The sequence below is a fragment of the Saccoglossus kowalevskii genome, chromosome 17 (genome assembly GCF_978046115.1).
Source record: "Saccoglossus kowalevskii chromosome 17, keSacKowa6.1, whole genome shotgun sequence".
Classification (NCBI taxonomy): domain Eukaryota; kingdom Metazoa; phylum Hemichordata; class Enteropneusta; family Harrimaniidae; genus Saccoglossus; species Saccoglossus kowalevskii.
This window is the reverse complement of record NC_140657.1, coordinates 12557424-12572004: the sequence shown is the minus strand read 5'-3', so window position 1 is coordinate 12572004 and position 14581 is coordinate 12557424. Positions and strand designations below refer to the sequence as shown.

Here is a 14581-nt window from a genome sequence, read left to right as displayed (position 1 = left end):
GCTTTATTTGTAAAGTGTAAAAAGCTATTTTTTATTCTAAATGGAACTTTCCATTTTATTTTCTGTGAAAACGTAAAATGTATTTTTATTTTCTGTAATCTGTACCAACTATCCCCCTTGCTCCTACAATCAATTATAATCTCTAAATCCCCAAACATCCTCATCCGTATCCGTGATACAATACCATTTTGGCTGAAAATACGCGCACCAGTGTGGTTTATGAGAGTTAAAATTTGAAAATGGGTGTAACTACGTTGAAACATACCTGTTGAAACTTGTCTCTAAATCACACTTCTCCTTAAACTTTCACAATATTGACCGTTGGGGAGACCTTATGCATTGTATAGCATTGTATAATTATGGGAAGAAAACCATGGAGCCATCATGTATGGGAGATATAGAAAACGTTTCCCCTCTACACCGAAATTATAATAATGTTGTACCAGCACCAATAATCTAATATATTGAATTTCATGGATGTTTTTTTTTATCACAAATTGTAAGATTACTATTTTATTTAACATAAGCTGAAATAAAAAGATTTAAAAGTGAAAACTAATAGCGACATCAGTGGTCCTTGGTTTATCCCAGAGCATTGCTCAGCGCGTGCTAGAATTTCGTGTAAACAAACAGTGTACATGTATTTTACACGCGTTGTATACGTCACTGTGCAATCCCCGGGTGCACAATCTCCCAGGCAGAGTTCTATTCCACGAATAGTAGTTTATAAATAAATAAACGCTGCTCGGACTGATGAATATGATAGAAAATTTCTTCTATGCTATCGATAAAGAGCCATTGCTCGAAACGTCTAGCTATTTTCAATAGTTATTTAGGACTACGATTACCAAATATTATCTTCTATATATCATATTCCACGAATATATACTTTCGGTAGTCTAACCGCCAGGAACTCTGGGAAGGAGAACACGACACGACGCGCTGGGACGACTGTAACGTTTTAAAAGTTCGCGATACTTCAATGGACAAGTCTAAAATTAGCTGCTAGTATCATGCAAATTAGTTAATTAATATGTACGGTTACAGCCGTATAGTAATCAGGTTAGTGATTTATCTCAGAGTACAGTATTGGCTAATTTATATAAATTATATAATTAATATGCACGGATTTGAACCCTAAAAATCAACGATAACCGTGTAACATCACCAACAATCGTATAATATCACCAACAGTCACATAACATCCCGTAGACCCGGACTATTGTGTAAAATTGCCGAATGTGTTATGGCCACCGTAATCGGTAATGAACAGATGTAACTGAACGTCTATCATCAGTATTTTTTGACAATCAAAAAAAACAACAACTTTCAATACAAAGTTACCCCTAATTATGGAAAGCGATACAGATGACGTACAGTCGGCTAATGGCCAGGCAAGTTTTGTAAATATGCGGGGACCTTGAAACCGTAGCGCCATAAATAAGCAGGTGAAATGGAATATGCAAATTAGGTCGTTTTATTGTGCTTCATTTTTTAACCACTTTCTCTGTAAACCTCAGTGGTGGAGGCTCGTCCTGCGTGCATTTGAAGAATTTTACTCCCCTCGTCTTCCGAAATAACATCTAAAAATGTCGGAGGCTGATAAGCAGTCCTTCCAAAACGTAAGTATCGTGTTTACTTGCGTTTTCGTCGAGAGTCTGGCGACCGACTTTAGGTGTGTGTGCACAGTGTGACAAATATGCACGCCACTCACGCTGTGGCCTGTTTGAGTTTGAATGAGTGTGTGACTATTTGTGAATGGCGAGATCTGTACTCGATGTAGTAAAGAACCAAAACAGTAAGAATATTTTAATCTTCTTCAGAAATTCCATAGAGATAGCGGGCAGTTTGGCATCAACAATGTCAGACGGATCTCCAAATTCCCTTTTTAATGTATTTTTACGACGTACGACCACCTTGCAACTTGGGCGTGTATGTGAAGGTCATGGTATTTGCTTGGGACTCTCATATCGTAATGAAAAGTCAGAGTACTGCCGTCGTTTTTTTGTGACAAATGTACATGGATTCTGAGAATGGTATAATTTAACATCAACTTGATGCGCTAAGGAACTATACTATAATATCTTCGCGGTTTACCTGTGATACAAATACAATACACCCCTTGAACAGTTTGGCGTTCCACTCAGGTTTTGGGTGTGGCATTTCAGTTCGTTCAACAATGTAAAAAGTACCACGCAAAATTAAGTGGCGAAGATGGATTGAACTTAGTGAAATTTATTTCTTCAACTGACGATTTTTTGGTGTCGTGTCGATAGATGTTTTGTTGTTAAGAGTCGGCTCATTCTGGGTGTACTAAGACTGGTGTATTGAGTTGTGGAGCTTCACGATTGAGTGGAAATACTAGTTTGGTTAAACCTTCTCAAATCTCCGGTATACACAAGACTGTTACAAAAAATACCAGTGTAAACATTGAGTTTCAATGTTGCTCTAGTAGATGAAGTCTGTGGCTTTACTTGCTTGTATAAAATCGAGACAAACCCTGATTTACTGGGAACGAAAAAACAACCCAACCAGCAGTATTGTAATATAACTTGCTATTAAGCTAATATTAAAAAGTAGCAAATTCAAATCGGCTTACCATTACAAACTGTTAAATTTGAACTTTCGATATTGCTATTTTCTTCCCAAAACAGTGTTTTCAATCGTTGTGTCTATAAGGGACGACGTCAAAAGATCGATGCCTGGCTAAAAAACTTATTCGCTTTAGTTTGGGGGTGGAGGGTTTTTGACATCAAAAAGTTTCCATCCTACAAAAACGATGTTTTTTAATGAAGTTAAAAAAATCTTGGAGACTTTGGAGTTTGTTTTTTTTCTATCCAATCATAGAAAAAATAACAGAAAATGAAAAAAAAAAAAAAACATCCAAGACGAGAAAATGGTTTGGTCCGAGTGTAAATAGGTGCATCAAATGAGGTCAATTTCAGGGCATGGACCTAGAGCATTTTACTATATTATAATAAGAGCATTGGTTTGGGAAATAACTAAAATGCAAATTGCAATGTTAACACTTATCTTATAATATGAGGTTATTACAAGAATACCTCAAAGTATGCACGTAGACACCTCAAAGTATGCACGAAGACAGTACAGCGGGAGTATCGTCTGGCGCATAGCAGAGGTCAATGTACAGCGTACTGTCAGAGTGCATACTTTCAGGTATTCTTGTAATAACCTTATTATTATACATCTTTTCCGTCCAAGGATACACCATGGGGATGCCAAAATCCAAAATGTTTAGAAACAGATTCAGTGAACTTCTTTGTGTTGAGTCCAGACAAACTCTGTTGGCAGCCATGTTTTTTTTTTTTATTAGAGGACGCTTACGCCATAATCAATCCATATTTAGAATTCAAATTTCCTAATATGGTAAAAGGAAAATACCCTGTAAAATTATGGCACGCTATAACTTATGGTGTTACGGTGACGGATGTATAATAATTGTAATTAATAATACTGGGCTGTAAACGCAGGAGGCTAGTGTGCTCATTTTTTGTTTTTAGTTGCACGCTAGACTCGAATATCATCATGTATCCTGAAAATGTCATTTGTAAAAGACTTCAGTAAAGCAGTATAGACCAATTAACATACCCAGCAAAATTTTTATAACAATTAATTGAAATAGCCAAAAAATTGACAAAATAAGGTTACAGTGAAGGGCAGAAAGCTGTGATTGTTGAAAATATTAATACAATGCATTGATGAATGGTTTTCTGCCACCTTAAAGAGCGATGATCAGCGCACAACGCTTGTTCGAATTTTCTGTAAACAATGTATTTTACACACATTGTGTACGTCACTATAAGTCCCCCATATGGAACAGGACACGGCGCGACGATCATCGTCATTTAACTTCTAAATCAGAAATGGTTTATACAATCCACAAAAACACACATGACATGAAGTATTGCAGTAAAATCCACCAATTTTATTCATGATTGGACGAGTATCCTGTATCGCTGTTGCTTAGCAGTTACTGGAGCGGAATACAGGAAAATACAGATAGATAATGGGTGGTGCAATTTTTTATAAATGTGTTCATTAGCAAACTAAGCCTCAGCTTTGTGCCATTGACTGTATCTACTTTTTTTATTTCAATGTTTCCAGGAACATACTATTTATTTTATTAGTGATATTGGCGTATGATAAATGGTTGTCTGAGGTCAATACACTCATCTGATTTAAACATTAACTGACCTAAATGATAAAACATTACTCCAGCCTTTTATTTTAATCAGACAACCAAATCATAGATTACAGAATTCTATATCTAACCAATGGCAACATTTATATTATATTTTTATGTTAGCTCCATGATTTCGCAATCACTGCATGTGACAATCTACAAAACTCCCGTTCTCATTGGATGAAAACAAAGCTGCCCCGCCCTACTATTAACATTGGCTTACTTGAGAAACCATACAGAAATATACGTGTATAAGGTACTTTTTCCCAGTTAACACTGGTAAACGTCGTACCCATTGTTATGGATTAACGTCTGTGTGTGTGCGCGCATGCGCGTGCGAGTGTCATTTTGTTTTTCAGATCAGATTCAAAATGGCTGACTTGCGGCCATTTTATTTTAATGAATGTGGTTCCGGAACCATAACTCTGACATGCCTTGACTAATCATGTTCTAACCTTGCCCGGACATCATAAATGATGTTATATGTATGCACATTAATTTGTTTGACGATCAGATTCAAAACTGCCAAATGCATCAAGCATTTCTGCTATTATGAACCCAGATCTAAGTTATGCATGAACAACTATTTTTCAGATCGTATTCAAAACAGCCAAATGAAAATGCTGTTTCAGAGCCATGTCTGTCAAATCTTTACTAATTCAGTGAGTGCAATAGACCATTATAATTGTCTACATTGTTCATTATATTATTTCGGTTTTGTATACTATTGAACCAACAGGGGCTTTGTCATAAAATATGTAGAAACCAATTTTAGGTTTAAAAGTTTAAAAATAATAATTTGGGGCTTGTATATGTTAAAGAAGTTGTTTGTGTTACACTTAGACTTTGAGTGTATGTTTTGGTTTTATTATGATGTACTCAAAAAACTGCTCTGCCTAATACCAAGCATCACATATTTAAACAATTTGTAATGTAGTAACTAGTTTACACATTGTAACATTCACAGGTAGACTAAGTAAACAGTATTCACTGCATTGTAAATAAATAAGTGATTATAAAATGAAGGTGAAACTCTGGACTTTTGTGAATAAGTAATGTTTACCTTATTAAGAAATTAAAATGCTAACATAAAAATAAAACGCAGTACAATATTATAACCCCCCCCCCCCCAAAATGAAGTAAACACTATCAAATGCATCTACAAATTGAGGTGTTGCTGTCTTTGTTTTGAAGTGAACATTTCTAAATACCACCCAAGTTGCAGTATGGTGTCCCACAAGGATCTGTTCCTAATTTCATTGTGTTCGCTATTTCATTGATTCGACTCTATGCTGATGACACTCAACTTTATTTGTGCTTTAAGGCAAACGCTATAAATGTGTATGGAAAGTGCTATAAAGGAAATTCATAACTTTTTCACACATAACAATTTACAGAAAGTCAGAAGTATTGGGGCAGCCAAACTCGCCAAACGGATTGGCGGCGTCTTCTGGTCACACCCTCTCTGGACGAATCTATATAACAGTAGGGGACGATCGTCATAATTCAGGAGCTAATCAGCGACGGTCTTACAGTTGGATGTCGATTTCACTTTCAAATATACTAGGGAAAGTGTTACTGTAAAATCTGTATTAGAAACCGCGGCTTCTATTAAAATGGTACAAAGCAACAGAGGGGATGCGGCTTCTATTAGAGCATCTACACATATGAGAAATGGTAAATTTTAGATTCTCAATTATTCAAAAAGAATGGGTGCGACTTATATTAGGGATGCGGCTTCTAATACAGATTTTACGGTATATCATGTTTTTCATGTAATGAGGTGTTTGTATACAAGGGAATGTCCATGCAAAAACGACGAATGAGCTTGATTGTTTTAGCGGTTGGCTTAATGTTACCCCAACGGATCGTTTAGATGTGAAAGTTTGTTGTTTCTTACCCGATTTGTAGGAAACTATTTCTCAACTTGTCTCTTTATTCAGTGTCAAGCAATGTTCAAGATGGCTACCCCCATATTGTAAATTTCGATGGGTTAATCGTATTTATAATATTATCACTTGTACGCCAGTTGACTGTGGCCATTCTCAGACTGATCAGGGAAACTACTTATACATTATAATGCCTCGCGTAACAAAGCAATTCCATGCTACGTATAAATATTCTATGTTCCCTAATGCAATATAGACTTGTCCAGAGTGGACACGACCACGAGACGGCGCCAGCGAGATTCCAAAGCTAATTGTTTAGTCAAAACCCAAGCGGTTAGCCAATTCGCTAGTGAGTTTGCAAATTGGCTGCCCCAATACTTCTGAGACTTACTGTAAAACAAAACAGAATTATTAGTGGCGTTCACGTTACAGATCTCACCACATGTTGAGTCGGGACCGAGTCATCACGTGCTGAAATGTGTGTGTAGGATTTCAATTGAGGGCATGATTTCAGCACAAGCAGAGTGGCCGGGTTGCGACAACAATCGTACAGACAACTAGCCTGGGTGTTAATTTATGCATAAACTTGAAGTAGTGGAATTTGAGCTGCTGCCCAGCAAAATTGACAAGTGGTAGACAGTTTTCAAGACGGCACTTTCTTCAAAGTAAACAGATGTACCCGTAAACCAATTTTGACAGGCGACAGAGGCATGGTCTAGAAGATGATTTGTTTTAAATCACTTTCGATAAAATAAAACACATTTTTGTGCATATTTCAAACTACAGTGTCCATAAAAAAAAATACTTACAAATTTTTAAAATTCATACCATAAGCTTTTCGAAAATATATAGTTTTGTGGACAAGGGAGGTCCTCTTGGTTGCCTAATTAACTAATTAAAATACCTGTCAGGTAAACTGCATCTCTACCTTAATATGTGCAAATCTGGAATATAAATTCCATCAGAAAATAGACATTTGTTTAGTCAATTAAAGATTGGCTATGGAAACAGCTTTGATCTCCTATGGCATCTTTGAAACCAATTTAAGAAGGCTTCAACTTCAACAAGAACAAAAAAAAAAGAATATGACCACATACCACAGTATTATTCAAGCTGCATTGGCGACCCATATAAGCACATTGAACACAAGATCTTAACAATTACCTTTTGTGCATTGGAAGGTTCTCTCTCATCATACTTAAAGTGCCTGTGCAATGCCCACTCTCACGTTAACTATTTTAGATCCGTGTCCTACTGAAGTGGGCAGTTATTGATTTTTTTTGTCAAAATGGTTACTCCTATCCAAGTAAATTTAAGATATATCTCGTGCTGTAGCCACGCCCACCTATCCTGAAACGGTCGACTGTTTCCGGATTTCCGACTCTCGCCGAAAGTGCGCCACCAAATGCCAAAATATGAGAGGAAGCCATACTCCTGAGCTGTACTTATATAACACTGCGTGATTCAACATACTTTTAAACGATATACATTTTTCGGTCGGCATTTCTTTTTTTGTCATTTTTTTTTTTTTTTGAGATAGAGAGTTTTTAGAAGTTGTTTTCAGAACAAACGTTTGTGATGGTTAAACGTTGTGTTGTGGGCGGTTGCAGTAATACGTATAGTCATAGTGTAAGTATTCACACTTTTCCAAACGATCCGAAGGTGCGACGTCAGTAAACGAAAGCCGTGAAAACAACGAGAAAAGGTTGGGATGGACCTTCTCCTTACAGCGTCATATGTAGTGTCCACTTCACCTCAGATTCTTTTTTCGAAAAACTGTCTTCGGCCGTGAAAAAACAACTAGGTTTTAAAGAGAAGCGCCGACAACTTAAACCTGGCGCAATACCAACAATTTTGAAAGAAATAGATTCCGAACCAGCCCACCGAGGCGAATTTCAGAAGAGAGAGAGACGTCGGGTAAGTGTTTCAAATCATTTGACTTGTTTTGCCATCCTGATTATCGCTTTATAGAGACAATTAAGTTTGCGTTATGTAAAGGTATCAATAATTTTTGATAGTAACACGAAAACGACGCGTCGGACAAACAGGAAATTACGCAGTCCTTACACACTGCTAATTGTTTTCATTTTCGCAGGCTAAAAGTTTCTGAATTGTTCGGTGATTGGTGTTGAATGTCGAATTCACACCTCTGTTACTTTCCTTCTAGCTTGATCTGCGAAATAATTTATGGGGGTACTGGACATCTCGACCCCAAAAAATCCCGACCCGTTTTTCATACCTACAGCCAAAACAAAGTCAGCTTGGACTTTCAGTTATGAGACATGACAAAACAAACGCTGCCAGTGATAGATTTCGCGAATAAAAAACAAAATTAACGCAATCAAAGGCGCCGACCACACGCGTTGGAAATACTAGTAGATAGTACACGATGTTTCGAATCAAAAGATGTCGATCAACGTTGAACTAGATAGAGGTTCGCGTCGCCACTTTGAGACAGGGTCGCGTCGATGCGGTGGGTCGAGATGTTCAATTTGGGCCGAAATGTCTTGGGTCGAGATGTCTAGAAATCATTTATGGAATAAGAATCCGGGCTTTGGCTGTCAATGCGTTATCACCAAGTAAATAAGTATGACAATCACGCTAACTCGAGTCCACTCTGAATTTGTCTGTATGTGTGTTGCTCTCAATTATTTTTGTTATCCAATTAAACGCCACCAGTCACGCACTTGTCCTCGTCGTGACCCGACGCGTTCACCCATTTCAACTGAATCTATTTCCACGCGGCGGTCATTTATTTAGTAACTGTGATTTGTCGTTTTTTTTTAGTTATTTCCCTATTTTATTGATCACTAAAGTTTAACGTCTAGAATGTCAAAATATGTTTTCTTTTTATTTTAATTTTGATGCTTCTACTGGAAATGTACTTCAATAGAGCATGTATGATATGATTCTTTATGGTTTTCTATCTACTATTGTTGAATCAAAATGCTCTCATTATAATTTACAGATTACGTAGAAGAGCTCTTCAATACACTAGACTTGTATGTTGGAGGAGATTGTGTATTACATACACTTGATGATGCACCCCTGCCACTCAACAGCCAGTATGCCCACCCTGACAAAGTCTCGGCAGTTCATTGCCACACTACAAGATTCACATAACAGTGTAAATACATTTCCAGATGCTGCAACAATTATGCTAATAAAAAACAGGCTACGTTACACAGTTCACAAATTTTATTTAGACTTGTGATGAACAAGGAAATATGACAATGTAAACATTGGATTGTCTGTACATGTATGTGAGGAAAATAATGTGAATAAAATATAATTTGTACATGGATTACTATTACTATAGTATATGGTTTTAATTGAGTGACACTGTGTGACAATGAAAAAAAGGAAACACATCTTCAGATTTTGGAATCCATGAAAAACCAAGATTTGGTAATTTAAGTCCTAAATAATTCTCTGACATAAATATTGATAAATCTGTTACTGCTCACTCTGGTAGTACTGTAGTCTTTTTCAAGGAACTTCAAGTATCCCCTCGTTAACCTGTGGAGGTTTAGAAAATAAATAAGGTCACAATCTTTATTTGTCATTTGTTTATACGTAATTCATTCGTTTTCTGATGCATCTTTTGTTACTATAATAAAGGCAACTATTATTATGTTATATATGTGTTTGAATTATGGATGAAAAAAATATTGAACACATTTACAATTAGTACATAAGTATAAACAATTGCCACCCAATCCTCTCAAACGATTATTCAAAAAATAATTAAATTTTTTTTCTTCATTTTCTTTTCATTAATAATATGTCAATTTTATTTCACCAAACATTTTTCAAATTTACGTTTAAAATTTTGAAACTTGCAGATGTAATGCACACCCGCGCTTCGTGTGAAGGGAAGCCAGGTCAAAACATTGGGCATTTTACGTGTGTAGAGCAGCCCACAGAGACGTCGGCCGATCCCAACAACCATATCAGAAATTGTGATGGTGGAAAAAAATAAGAGTTTCATTTGTGCAAAAAAAAAATCAAACGTGATAAAGTAAAACGCCGATGACATTCGGGCCACACGAGACACTCACGCCTTCGACCATGAACGAAAATCTAATATATGGATGCCAATGCACGTTTGAACGAAGCAGGCAATATTTCTGAGGAAATTCGCGATCTAAGTTTATCGAGCATAATAAAGAGTTCACACATACCTCTTTGAAATTATCGATAAGATATTTTATAAAGAGTAGTAAGCTCAACTAGAACAAAAAAACTAGAACTTCTTACCGACTCGAAAGTTGTCCAGTGCCGAGGTTCAGCGATAGTTTACAAACGTGCGCCGGGGACTGTGACATCACTGCGACCAGCCACACCAGAACGGACATATCTCGCATCTAACTCAACCCCATGCAACAAATTTGATATCCAAGTGTTCATTATGGCCCATTCTTCCTCGACGAAAAAGTACATAAGTGACAATTTAGTCAAAGACGAGATAACTGCACAAGAAATTGGCCTTATTTACACGTATCGGCAATGCGAGCTGCCCAGCAACTTCCCTTTCTGACGTCACAAGGGGAATTTCTGTATGGCAATGAATAGCTAATGAGGAGCCTCGTTTTAAAATACAAAAAATAAAGTTGCTGTAGACTGAGTTTAAAACACATTTTTTCACTTAAAAAAAATAATTTATGCTTAGAAACATAAAAATTAATAATATTTATGTATCAATTGATAATTTTAGACGTGAAAATAGCAGCCATTTCACAGGCACTTTAAATGAAATCCTGTCAATATATAAGCCCGATTGTAGTCTTCAGTTGTTATTCACTACTCCTACGATCACTTTACAACCTTTTTGTCTGCTGTGCTGTCTGTCATTATGGAATGGTATGTACTTGACTATAGTGACAATGCTACCATTTTTGAAAACTAATTAAAAAATTAACAGAAATGTTTTTGTGGCTTTTTAATCTTACTTTTTATTTTATTTTTTTGTTCTTTTGCCATGTCTGATACATTGCTGTGGGTGATGTTTTGGAGCTAGTGCTCAACTTAAAATGTGTCTTTTCATTCCAAATATCGGCCAGGGGGATCTTTTGGCACATTTGTGTTGACACAATTTTATTCCATTATTATTCCAATTCCTGAATTAGCGCGAGACGTGATGTAATTCTATTTGTGTATGCGTAACCTACCTAGCAACGGGCGAAGGTAGGACAAAAATATAAAGTCAAAAGTCACTGGTAGACATGCAACCAAGAGAAAGTCACCGGGATATTTTAAACAGTTTTTTAAGACAGCCGAAAAACTTGAATTTCCAGTTGAAAAAGATGATTTTTTAGAGAAATGGACTGAAGTAGGGTTGGTACGCGTGTGTTTCCAAGAATAAAATATGACCATGACATTTTCAGAGGCTGGTACATGTTAGTTGAAGGATGACGAGTTTTATTTCAGGGGAATTTTTACGTTGCAAGTTGGAAACATTGATGTTTGGGGCACTGCGCGTTTGGAACATTCAAAATCTGTCCTATTTTCCGGTTTGACGCTTATTAAAGCTGTTTTATTTACTTAGAATAATTTTCTACAATCCTGTGTTCTTATACAGCAAACATTTAAACCCCAAAATCCTGATACAATTTTTATAGACTTTTTTTTTTTTCTAGAAGATATGAAAAAGAAAGCTGTTATTCAAGTGAAGGTGTCAATCTTCTGATTGGGTAATAATGGGTGGAGGTAGTTATAGAACATGTGGAACTGTAATGCATTGTTAAAAGCAGGTCACATGGAACTTTATTATTATGCAAATAGTTGTTTGTGGGACTTTTTAGTTGCTCTACCCCAGTTGACTTTCCATTGTGTGGAAAATCACCAGATCCTCAGTGCAATGAATCATTCGTACAGAAAAGGGTTACCGATAATAATGACATGATTCAAATAACTGATGTAGGACTGGGCAATGTACAATGTGATACTGTGGAATACTTTATTTCAGCTGGAATTAATTTTCGCTGAAAAGCCTTTCTGGGTGTTTTGTATGGAATTTATTTTCACTGATTTTTGACGAGTTTAATGTGAAATGTAGGAAAAAAAGTATATTCGCTGGATCTTATTTTCGCGGAATCATTCCTTCAGCGAAAATAAATTCCAAGCGAAAATAAAGTATTCTACAGTACGAGCAAACTACCAACTGCATGCCTGTTGGTTGCACAGAATGTATGCAAGGGTTAGGGAAGTTGAAGTATTAATGTATTACTGGCCTTCAATTTAAGTTTCCTTCAAAAAACTAGAACTTTTTTGTAAAGAATTTAAAAAAAACAAAACAATTTTATCTGTAAATTTTAGCTTTGATGATTGAAACTGAAATCTAGTATGCTGCTTAAGTTTTTGCTTTCATGTTAATTGTAATTCTTGGTATTCCAAATACTTGTGTTTATTACTTTGTATATAAATTGCACAAGATATTTTCATTTGTCCATACAACAGGTGAAATGAGTCTAAAAATAGTAATCAACCACTAATCAAGTTCGACCTCCGGTAATTAGTATAGAATTAAAACAAAGAAATGATTAAATGTAATCACCATATTAATTATATTGTATCATTTTAATTAAGGATAATATGTTAGTTTACATCTACAATGATAATGAAGTAAAAAATAAATAAAATAATCTCTGAAACCCTTCTGCTTATTCAGTATTTGGTACAGTTGAAGGTGACCCCTGTCTACAGGCATGCATGCATGCACACACATTGAATAATGGTACATTGTACCAGTTAGTGTAAGGGTATGGCAACATTCATTTATATTGGCATTCTTAATTGCAAACTGCTGACCCCTACAAGAACAGCACATGCATATCATTTAGAATCTGTTGAAATTACTATTACTTGTTGACGTTTTAGTTTCCTAAGAAATATTCACATGACTGATTCGTTTCTCAAACTGATCATTTTCCCACGAGATCACATGACATATTCATTGAATATTATGCTAAATTGTTGCCATTGGTATTTACCCATAAACTGACAACTTCAAAAACAATGTCCCCCTAGTGCATGTTTTTTTCAGCAGGTGGGTGGGAACGGCATTTAAAAACAGAATTGCAATTTGTCTGATGCATCCATTTGCAAAAGATCTTATCCATAAAGTTAACGTAGTGAATCAACAAGTGTCCCGTGACATGCCACCCAAATGAGGTGAGATCGTTAATGTTACAAGACCCTTTATTTATAGGCCATTCGTAACAGTTGAATGAGTTCTGACCTTCATGGTGTTCAACATCTGTTTCTTAACCCCCCCCCCCCCCCAGTCTGCTTTGCACATTTAAATTCCAGTCTACAATAGATGCAATTTATTGAAAAGATTTTCTCTTAAATTTACTAAAATGCTAATTGTCAACATGTTATTTGTACCTGTTATACCAGATTTTTCTTGTCTTGAGTCTCAACTTCAGCCATTACTGATTTAGGTTAATGTATTATCGGTACTACTGCTATCAATCATCTATTGTACATTCCTCTGTTCATTTGTGCAGGAGAGATGTAATGAAAAGTCGATTTAGGAGCTGTGGCATATTTGTGTAATTACAAGTTCTAGAATAGGTGCCCATGATGCTTTTAGTCAGTTTGGTACCAGAAGTAACTAAAAAAATTATAGATATATGCATGAAAATTCTTGAAATATTTCACCTAAATTTTAGTGGGGGGAAAAGCTGAGGCTTAAAATGTTTGATTGCTACTTTTTGTCACAAGTGTACAATTGTGACAACTTTGAGCAACTAAGTCAATTTGTGTTGTTTTTCACAGCTATAAATGGCTGGTTACAAAGTATGTCAGTCTCGTTCATAATTGATCAAAGGCTTGATAGAATGAGCAGTGAGGGCACTGTATTCCAAGCTTACCCGGACCTTTGCTGGTACCAGCAGAATCTTTGATGGACCATTCATATTGGGGTGATGGGTTTGTATTGGTTGGTTTGTGCAACAGAGTCAGGGTGTGGTACATGCCTGAGGGAAATGCATATCTGGGCATATTTTCTTTATCAGAAGCAGAACTCTATTTGAAGCTCATATATTCTAAAATTGCATTTGTTGTGTTTTGAATCATTAAAATATTACTTGTATATAGAAGTGCACGTATATGAATTGCACTGCTAACAGCGCATAAGTAATACAGTAATTTAATTTCTTGGCAATTTTCATATTAGCAGGTAAACAGCAAAATATTTGAAGTGGAGTAAATGTAGTCTGTGAGATGAAAAAAAACAAGATATTTTACTATTGAAAGTCTTGTATAGATTAAAATCTTTGTTTAAGCCAATAATTGTCATTTTATAGATTTCCATTTTTGTAGTGGTTTCTATACTAAAATTATTTTTTTTCTTCATAGATTTGAATTTTGCTCTGACACTGGATGAAAAAAGTGTAATTGATATGAATCTTAATATTTACATTTAATTTAAGTTTTTCATTGTATAAAATCTGTAGTTCAATCACATAGTGTCAGTACAGTA

At 35.8% G+C, this 14581-nt stretch overlaps 1 protein-coding gene and 2 long non-coding RNA genes across 3 annotated transcripts in view; 2 read left to right on the top strand and 1 right to left on the bottom strand.

Moving 5' to 3' along the window:
• Positions 1-1488: 1488 nt before the first annotated feature.
• The window catches only part of LOC100375496 (sodium- and chloride-dependent neutral and basic amino acid transporter B(0+)-like), a 32170-nt gene continuing 19077 nt past the window's right edge, over positions 1489-14581 (top strand). The window contains exon 1 of the mRNA XM_002741731.4: positions 1489-1622. Within this exon, the coding sequence (XP_002741777.1) occupies positions 1590-1622 (33 nt within the window). The 5' untranslated portion in view covers positions 1489-1589. The remainder of the gene's footprint in view (positions 1623-14581) is intronic.
• On the top strand, positions 7596-9397 carry LOC146732645 (uncharacterized). The gene is made up of 2 exons (XR_014926849.1): positions 7596-8010; positions 9062-9397. It is a non-coding gene; the product is annotated as an uncharacterized LOC146732645 (long non-coding RNA).
• On the bottom strand, positions 9274-10660 carry LOC146732644 (uncharacterized). Its single transcript, XR_014926848.1, has 2 exons — positions 10354-10660; positions 9274-9612 (listed from the first exon to the last, which is right to left on the bottom strand). It is a non-coding gene; the product is annotated as an uncharacterized LOC146732644 (long non-coding RNA).